The sequence below is a fragment of the Formica exsecta genome, unplaced genomic scaffold, assembly GCF_003651465.1.
Source record: "Formica exsecta isolate Colony F162 unplaced genomic scaffold, ASM365146v1 scaffold579, whole genome shotgun sequence".
In the NCBI taxonomy this organism is placed as follows: Eukaryota; Metazoa; Arthropoda; class Insecta; order Hymenoptera; family Formicidae; genus Formica; species Formica exsecta.
Window position 1 is genome coordinate 180,969 of NW_021853052.1, and position 9,539 is coordinate 190,507.

The 9,539-nt window shown below is 43.5% G+C and overlaps 1 protein-coding gene across 2 annotated transcripts; it reads right to left on the minus strand.

Annotated features, from left to right (window-relative positions):
- Window positions 1–350: 350 nt before the first annotated feature.
- LOC115242185 (protein bowel-like) lies at window positions 351–4,820 on the minus strand. Of its 2 annotated transcripts, none has more exons than XM_029818279.1 (3): window positions 4,479–4,820; window positions 2,150–2,927; window positions 351–1,886 (listed from the first exon to the last, which is right to left on the minus strand). In XM_029818279.1, the coding sequence occupies exons 2-3, from the start codon at window positions 2,917–2,919 to the stop codon at window positions 1,022–1,024; spliced, it is 1,635 nt and encodes a 544-aa protein (XP_029674139.1). In that variant the 5' UTR covers window positions 2,920–2,927; window positions 4,479–4,820; the 3' UTR covers window positions 351–1,021. The 2 variants fall into 2 exon arrangements, with proteins under 2 accessions (XP_029674139.1, XP_029674138.1); XM_029818278.1 differs by lacking the exon at window positions 4,479–4,820 and adding an exon at window positions 4,029–4,438.
- Between the last annotated feature and the right edge of the window lie 4,719 nt (window positions 4,821–9,539).

Consider the following 9,539-nt stretch of genomic DNA (forward strand, 5'->3'; position numbering starts at 1 on the left):
CCCCCTCCTCCCGTGGACTCAACCGAGTGCAGGACGAAAGAGTGCTTCACGCGGAGAGAGAGTTCCGTATAATCTTATCCCTGTGGACTACTCTTTTTCCTATTACAAGGCAATCGCGGGAAGAACTCTCGAGTGAAGCTCGAGAAGCGAGCGAATGGACTTGTATTAAAGCCAGAGCGATGCCACCTTTCCGGTTTTGGTCCACCGTCACCCCGGGACGAAGGAGAAAATCTCTATGGACCGCTCTAAGGCACCATTTATTCGTCCATTTTTTTTCTTTCCTTACGCGCGCGCTTATAAAGTTTAGAAGCGTTATCCATTTTAGTAGTAGTCCCTGTATTCGCGCTTATTTCTTTTTTTTTTTTTTTTTTTTTTTTTTTTTGGACGGCGATCTCCGAAATCTTTATACCGGTGGCAATCTTGATTAAGGCACATTTTTTTGGTACGCATTCGCTTAATAGTTTTATTCCTGAGAAACTATTTCTCGATGTTAGCAAATCGTGTGACGATATATAAAACTCCTCTAGAGTGTTTATATATGTGTATATATATATTGGATATAAAGAATGTCCAATATACATAATACATAATCACGTGACTATACTTGGAATAAGAGGAAGATCAAATATTTCGAATTCAATAAATCAGAATCGCGCACGCAGATTCTTTGAAAAAGAATTTTGATGATACTTTTGAGAAACATCACCTCGTCACTCTCGAGTGCTTAAGTTTTCTCGCCATCTCTCGCATGGAAAAAAAATATCCGGCAGTAAAGTACGTAAACAACGCGCAGACTTTCCGGCAGTTTTGACAAGAGTATTACCTCTATGTTGTATTTTTTTTACGTCTCTTCCAAGAATCGGACCGTACGACTCGCAAAATGTCCACAGGGAGATCTCATTCTTTGTAAAGATCTCCTATGCTTCGCACATAATCCTTACAGTGTCCACGAAATCTCGATCTGCGAACGATACAACAACAAAAAAGAAAAGAACTACCTGCGACGACAAACGCGCATTCTCTATCGGCCCATTATGTCCGCGATAGTGAAGCCCTGGCGAGCCGGTGCCGGTCTCGGCGGTGGCAGTGGTGGCTGCGGTGTCGGTGCCCTGGGCGGTCTGGCCACTTCCTTGTCGCGTTCCCTGTTGCGTTCTCTCTCCCTACTCTGTTCTATCTCCGCGCGTTCTCTCTCGCGCTCGCGCTCCTGGAGTTCCAGCAGCACTCTGGAGGGACCTGGAGAGCTGATTCTTCGTCGGTAGGAAGTCAGGACGAGCGGCGGTGGCGGTGGGAGAGCGGCCGGTGGATTCTGGGTGACGGAATGCGCGGCGGACGTGCCGCTGGTCACCGTCGATGGCTTCGTCATCGGTAGCAGGTCTCTTCTTATCTGAAGCTGGGGTCTCTGCGGTAGAGACGGCGCGGCCGCTGATGTTGCCGATGCGGTTGACGGTGCCGCTGGTCCTTGAGAGGGATATCCGGACGAGCCGGACGACGCCGCGGGTGGTGCAGACGGTGTCGTTGAAGAAGATGAGGACGACGAGGGTCCTGGCTCCGGGCAATCCTCCTCGGGACTGTCGTCATCTCTCAACGCTTCCTCTAGCGCCTCAGGTGGTACATCGCCGACGGCGTGCGTTAGTGCGTGTCTCCGAAGGTCGCAATTCCTGCGAAATACCTTGCCGCACGACGTACACTCGTAAGGCTTGTGATCCGTGTGTGTTAGAAGATGCGTCTTGAGGTTGCTGCGCTGGTTGAAACTGCGCGCGCAGACTGGACACTTGTGCGGAGATTCCTCCATGTGCAGGATCTTGTGAACCGCTAAAGTACGACTCTGGCAGAAGCCCTTGCCGCATTCGTTGCATTTGAAGGGTTTCTCCTTACTGTGGATATACCTGAGAGCGAAAGAGATCAGGAGATGATACAGTTTTTAAAACTTTATATTTTAAAAATTTATAAAGATAATAGATTTTTTATTCTTATTATTTTTGTATCCTTTTAATCCTTAATCTCAGATACTCTTAATATTACGGATAAAAAAATTGTCAATATAAATATACAATAAAATTTACACATAATTTCCCCACACTTTAATTTATACAATAATAAATTGTCTTGGATTAATGTAACAAAAAAAAAAGAAACGTGCATCGTATACCTGTGATCTCTAAGATGATCCTGCCTCCTAAATGCTTTGCCGCAAATGTCGCAGGAGTACGGCCTCTCGTCGGTATGAGTTCTCTCGTGAATGAGAAGATTGTACGATTTTGTGAACTGTCGATTACAGAATTTACAAATAAATTGCTTCTTCGGCCTGGATGCTCTACCGGGTGCTCTGAGTAGCCTCCGGTCGAGATGCTGATGAGCTAATGGACCACCCGGAGGATACAGAGCGGAACTGCCAGGAAAAGGACCGGCAAAGACCGGATAACCGGGAGGGGGTTCCAGGAGAGGGGGCGGTGGTAACAGGAGAGCCCTAGCTGCCAGTTCCTTCCTCTTATCGGCCATCATGGCCATGATCTCGTAACTCGAGGAGCTTTTCCTGGCCACCGACGACTCGGGACCGACTTCGTGTTCCGAATTCGTCGACGACGAGGACGTAGGCGGCGGACCGGATAGATGGGGATGCATTTCACCTGGGTACGGTGTAAGATGTAATCTTGAAGGCACCACAGGTACGAAGGCCGACGACTCTCGGTGCGCATGGCCCAGACTGCTCACCAAGCTGTGACGATGATGATGATAGGCAGCGAGTGTGCTAGCAGGATCGAACCCCCTCGAGGTCGACGCCGCGCCGGAACTGGAGGACGACGAGGACGTCGAAGAGGGACCTGACCTTGGTGACGGTCCGAGGCCCAGGTCCCGACCTCTGCTCGTCTCCTCTGAAACCGTGGCCGAGGCCGACGTAACTACGATGTCGGTCGGCATATCGATTGCTGAAAGACGAATATGCGTTAATTTAATGAAAAAATAAAAACAAGATCGGTAGAATTAATAACATTTTTATTTAAATTAATAGACATTAAAAAAAATATATATATATACAATATATATATACCAAATAAATGTAATACTTGCCTATCTCTAATATTTATTATATATAAAAAAGTTTTACGTTTAAAAGAAATAATTATTTAAGAAATATGTAAAGATAGATATAATTTTTTATTTATGGTTTAAAAAATAAAATTAAGAAAGTTTTTAAAAAACGCTTAGTTTTTCACACACACATTTATTTTTTTATAACATAAAAGTCTCTTTAGTATATAAAATTTAAATAAAAATCGAGAACGTTCATACACGTCCAATATATGGAAAATATTTTTCAAACTCTGAACTGCGTCTGTTTTGACAGTGTCTTGAGTTGTTATATATATTCTTCACATAAATCTTATATGCACACACAATACTGTATACATATAATATAATATACTCATTCATACCGAATTTTAATTCATATAAAAAAATAAAGACTAAGTACGTAAAAAATATATTGTGTACAATCAATGAATCGAAAAATGCGCTTATTTAAAAGTGCTATTTAACCTTTCAAAGATCGCAGTTTTTTTTTTCATAAAATCATAATAACCTTGCTTTAATAAACAATGTATGTATTTGATAGATAACTCGTCGCAAAATATGATACTGATTTCGAAATATTACGTGTATAATATTTTGCGGCTCTCTATTACGCGAAGAAGAATTTTTTCGAATTTTCTCGAATCACGTACAGTTTAATAATTATAGATTTTTTTTTTTAGTGCCACGAATTTGAGATTAAGATTACAAAATTTAGAATAGCAGATTCAATATGGCTCAATATAGTTATAAAGTATAGATAATTTTTGGGAAAAACTTGGCATTTATATAAATATTTGGAGCAAATAAATAATTTTCTCTCAACACGTACGGCTTTTGTTTTCTTTCAAATCTACTTGAAAAAAAAAAGAAGAAGGAAAACAGATATTCTCATGTAATTGATGAAAAAGCAGTTTAAATTTTACGAAATATTGAACTGATAGAGAACCACTGCGTACCAGCTCGCTCACCGCAAACTTTCGCAATCATGTAGGAAATATGTATGGACAATGCATTCACAAGGAGATTTTCTATCAATCACATTGCGTATATCCGATTTACTCGTAGAATCACGCGTATATTGTTTTTACAGATTACGCTGTTCGAAGAAGGGGGAGGGAATCTAAATGATAATTCAATCGTAACGCGCTCGTTCCAGTCATCTACGACTCGACAATGTCTCGCGTATCGGGTGCGTTTTACGAACGTGAACTGGTTATCTCTCCGAGCCGAGCACACCTGCCAACATGGCTTCCGCGGACCCAGCGGTCACGGCTAGTCCCAGCAGCCATGTTGGAATCGCGAATGTAGGGACGCAACGAGGCTCGGATGATTCCGCTCGTTTCCTTCGGAAACTCCTCGGATGAATTCCGTCTCCCAGTCTCTCTCTCTTTCTCTCGCTCTCTCACCTGGAGAATGTTGATGGGAAAGCCGTGCAGGTCTCCCTTTCAGTCTCCTCCGGCGAACCACCGACGCATCTCTTCCGTCTGAAATCCCTTATTGGCTACTGAAAGTCCGACGGAAGCATCCGTTGTATCTCCGAAACTCCGATAACAACTCGAAGCGATCACCTCGCGTATCCACTCTTTATCTTTGTCGCGTAAACACACATGCACAGATCGCTCGAGTCGCGGCTCGAGCAACGTATTCCCTCGTCGCACTTTCAATCCCGGGCTCGGATCACCTCGGTAGCCAAGATTTCGGTTCTCCAAAAGTAAGGTGGCCGTGTCACCGGGAGGAAGGATCGTTCTTTCACGGTGTCGGACGCCGCCAGGTAGGCTTCGCCGCGGCTTCGCACACCCACGCAGGTGAGGCTCACGCACGACTCATACACGTGCACGTATACGCGACTCGCCTGGGAGTCTTTCCGTTTGGCTGCCGCTAGTAGCGCTAGTAGCCGCTGGATGCTGCGGCCGCAACACTGCCTCGCTCTCTAGAGCTCTCTGCCTTTGGCGCGACGGAGGTGGATTCCGGCCGGCATGCGGCTGTCAGAGCGGGACAGCCAGCCGTCAGGTCCGTGAGCCGTGAGCGCGAGCGGCGAGGGCGGACTGAGGCTGAGGGCGCGCGCGGAGCTTTGCCGGTATTCCTATCTACCCAGTGAGACTATGAAGCGAGGCAGGCAGGTTGAACGCAGGAGGTTTAGAGTAGGGACGTGGTATGAGGAGCAGGTGCGTAAATGTGAATCCGGGCACCCTCCTTCTCCTTCCTCCTCTCTCTCTCTCTCTCTCTCTCTCTCTCTCTCTCTCTGTCTCTTTCTTTTTACGGATCTGTGGTCTGGTGCCGCCGCTACCGTATGGAATTTCCTCACCTTACATATTCAATGCTCGCCCGTGCCTAACGATGTACCGATTCGCATTCGAGATATGATAGTTCCGGTAGTTGGACGAAGCGAGGGAGAAATGCGTCGCATCTGCGAGCACTCTATCTACGTCCAGTAAACATTTATGTTTCACGCGTATAAACTCCGAATCTAATTCGCCGGCTCGAATTCATCCCCGATTATCAGGTAGCAGATTTCGCACGCGGGACCAGCACGACGCCGTGACGCGCTTCCGTCACCACGCTTCTGTCAGGTAGACGGATGAAAAAAAGTGAGGCAGGTTGTAAATGCACCTGTAGGAAACCCGCGCCACGACGGCACTGACGAAGGAGATCGGTTGTTGGTGGGCGGAAAGAGGGGAGCGCGGTCCGTCCACTTCGCCGCCAGCCAGAGGCAATCGGAGAGATCGAGTCTCGGTCCTCGTCTCTCTCTCTCTCTCTTTCTCTCTCTTTCTCGCTCTCTCGTTCTCTCTTTCTCTCTCTACCTTCTCCCTATCTCTCTCGATCTTTTCCACTCGGTCGCGTTCCGTCCCGCTTCCACCTTCTTCATCCCTTCGATATCCCCGCCGTACCCTCGGCGCACCGTTCATCTCCCGCTTCCCGTCCCGTTCCCGCTGTCCTTCGGCGCGTTTCCCTTTTTTTTTCTCCCTTTCGGTCTCTCTTTCTCTCTCTCTCTCGCTCTCTCTCTTTCTACTGGCAGCAGCCGCCGACGCCCAGCCGGTTTTACACCGGCAAATCGATTCAACCTTACGTACGTCTCGTCGGAGCGAGCGTGGTTCTAGTTCACGGATTCCGGAATTTGCTCCAGTTGGATAGAATAAGCGGCGCGATTGTCCGCCTTGGATGAGTCGCCGATACGCGAGCTCAATGGCCCTTTTCCGCCGTTTAACTGGCCATTTTTATATGCATTGAGTAATGGAGTTTAGATATAGAGAAAGAGAAGAGAGAGAGAGAGACGCAGCGGCCACTTACAGTGATTGGCTTTCGATTTAGTTCAGTGCGGCTATTTTGTTTTTGTCAAACGATACAGCCCGTTCTAAATGTTTGATGCCATCTTTTTGTCGAATGTTTCTAACACAGATTTCAGATTTTGAAAATGAATTTTACACGTGAGATAAAATTTTAACGTTAATTTTCTGGCAAAGTCGCGTTCGCAAGCAAATTCAAGAAACAAATTTTGATCTACCGATAGATCCGTCGTGGCATGGATATCAGATCGAATTTCTCGAGTAAGGTTCCCTGATCGACAAGTGATCGATTAAAAATGTTTTCTTGCAGTCTCTTATTCTTTCGGATACATTAATGATACAGTAATGCATCATAATAAAAAGAGTAAAATTTGCTTTTAAAATATGCAAAATAATATTATACAGAATTTAATATTGTCTTCATTTTACTATGAATACATGCATCAAACAAATCATAAATTTATTTTTTCTTAGTATTACATTTTATAAGAATTAAATATTTAAATTGAAAGAATGTTATTAATTGAAATAATAAGAGTAGAATTTACACAAGGTTTATTCTTTTCTCTTGTATTTCGATAACTGTAGCAATTATATATTGCTTTGAAATTCCTTCATACACTGTATCGAAATTGTATAAAAATTTCCATTGGCGAACGCAAAGTCGCATACCACAAGTCTAAACTAAACACGTGTGCAACGTTGAGGATAAAAGGCCGCAGCGAACGAAAGTATTACCCAGCACGATTTTGCAAGCGTGATATCCGTGTCACGTAAAGACCAGTGAACGGCATCAGAGTTCTTTCGATTCTTTTTTTTCTTATTGGCATGCGTATTTTATTATTAAAACATCCGCATTTTCAAAAAAAAAAAAAAAAAAATGTTATATTACTTTATTATACTATATATATTATAATCTGCGTGTCTCTCGAAATTCAAATCTATTTAGCAGAAACTCACATTTGAGGGCGGGGGAAGGACTGGATTTAAGCTACCAGGACGCGACGTCGTAAAATTCAATCGGCGTAGTAACCTCTCGTAAAACGAGCACGTATGGAAATTGATAGAGCACGTATTTCTCTCTATATACGCGCGCCGGTATATCGGCTATTCAAAGCCGATTTAGCTGCTCTCTTCTCGCGAGAGTCGAGACATAGTTGACGCTAAAAATGCCAGCCTTTTCTCTCTTTCTCTCTCATCGTTGTCGGACAATCTTCAAACGATCTTCATTTTGTGAATTCATTTCGCGACTTGTTTTGCTCCGGTAGAACGTACCTGAAAGGGGACAAAGAGACCGTGGAACGTTGACGAATCGGCCGGCATCGCGCGTAACGGTACGCGATGACGTACATCATCTCTTTTCCTAAAAGGTCGGGATGCCAAGTACAAGGCCATCTTGACTGTCCACTCGCGTGAGAAAAAATCACGCTTGAATGGGCGAGACTCTATATTTACATAGCATTAGCCTTTTGTAGCGGAATGCAACGTGTGAATGGCATCCCGCCATTGTTTTGGGCGCCGATTGATAGCTTTCTCTCTCTCTTTCTCTTTCACGACTTTATTAGCGACCACATATGCTAATTAGCGGATTGTAGTCGGCCAGTTAAGATATCGGCGTGAAACAAAAGTGTTTTGCTCATTGAGTATTAAATTCCAGAAGTCTCAATGACTGAAATTTAGGGGACAAAGATCAAACCTTGAGATTAGATCATACAATTTGTCACATCGTCAGTGTAATTCCGTTTTTAAATTTGTAACTTATCGTTAGTTGCTCAACAATGTTGCTTCCTTATTTAAAATTTAGATTTAGAATAACTAGTTTGTTAATAACTTATGTATACTATGTAAATTTAAATTCTTGTTCTATGATAATATTTTACATGTGGAATGTTATTTATACTCTGTAGAAATTTGTCAAATGTTAATTATATATATGTATATATGCATGTATAAAGGCTAGTGGTGATTTTTAAACGAGTTGTAAAAAAGATAAGTTTGTAATTGTAATATTCTAACCATAAAACCTAATTAATTTTAATAATATCTATAATAATGATTCAATATACAAAGTAATATCGTGACATTTTTAATTTTAAGATGTCTTATAAAAAGCAATTTTTTTTTGCTTTAATATAATAAATTTATCTTCTTTAACTTTAATATATAGACTAATGGACTATAAATATAACTCTATAATCTGTATAAATTCATAAAATTATCAAAAATGAAAAAAAAAATTAACGCTTTTGTAGATCAAAAGATGACCATTTCTACGACATTACTCTTAAATTCTGCCATTATTTATTCCCTATAAACTATAATATATGACTCGAGGAGAAAATGCAATGCGCTATGTCATACAAAAACATAATACGCATATGGTATATAGACGTCTTCAACGTTTGTAACATGATTGCGAGCGTAAAGCCAAAGCTGATGATCGCGATGTCCGATGCGTGTCGCGAGAGTTCCTTCACCGCAACCCGTTAAACTTCGCCGTTGAGACAGAGAAAGAGAGAGAGAGAGAGAGAGAGAAAGAGAAAGAGAAGGTTATCCGGCAGCCTAATATAAAATTAAAACAGCTCTTTATACGTATGTCGCGGCTACGGAATATCAGGGTTACAGCTCTCTTCTCCCGTGGCGCGAGTGCAAGCGCCGAAGCGTTGTTACAGCGTGCAACTGCCTCTCACGTCGTTTTGTTCACTGAACTAGTTCCCTCTCCTCTTACCTCACCGATTCATTCCACATCACTACCAGGCTCACAATCTTACCGCCGCCGCCACCATCTCCCCCATCACTACCACCACTACATCGTCAACGACAGCGCGATGCTCGCAGCAACATCATGAAGATCACCATCGGGCCGGGAGACAGAACGAGAAAGTGGAAGCGGTTCCGAGAGAGAAAGAGGGAGATGGCGAGCGTTTAACTGAGGATTCCACCGAATCTGTCGAATCACCATGGAATTTTGAGCGAGGAAAGGTATGCGTGTGCGCGAGCTCTCTCCGGTATAATACAAGGTATTCTCGGGGTAATTATCCGCGTTGTACTCTTGACGTGATTTCTCTCTTTATCGCATTATTACATTTGTCGCGGAAGAAACCTCGTGGAAATTCCGCTGTAGAGAGCCGCGGCACATGGCCGAACGAAGAGAAGAAAGCCGAAGACAAAAAGGAGAGAGGG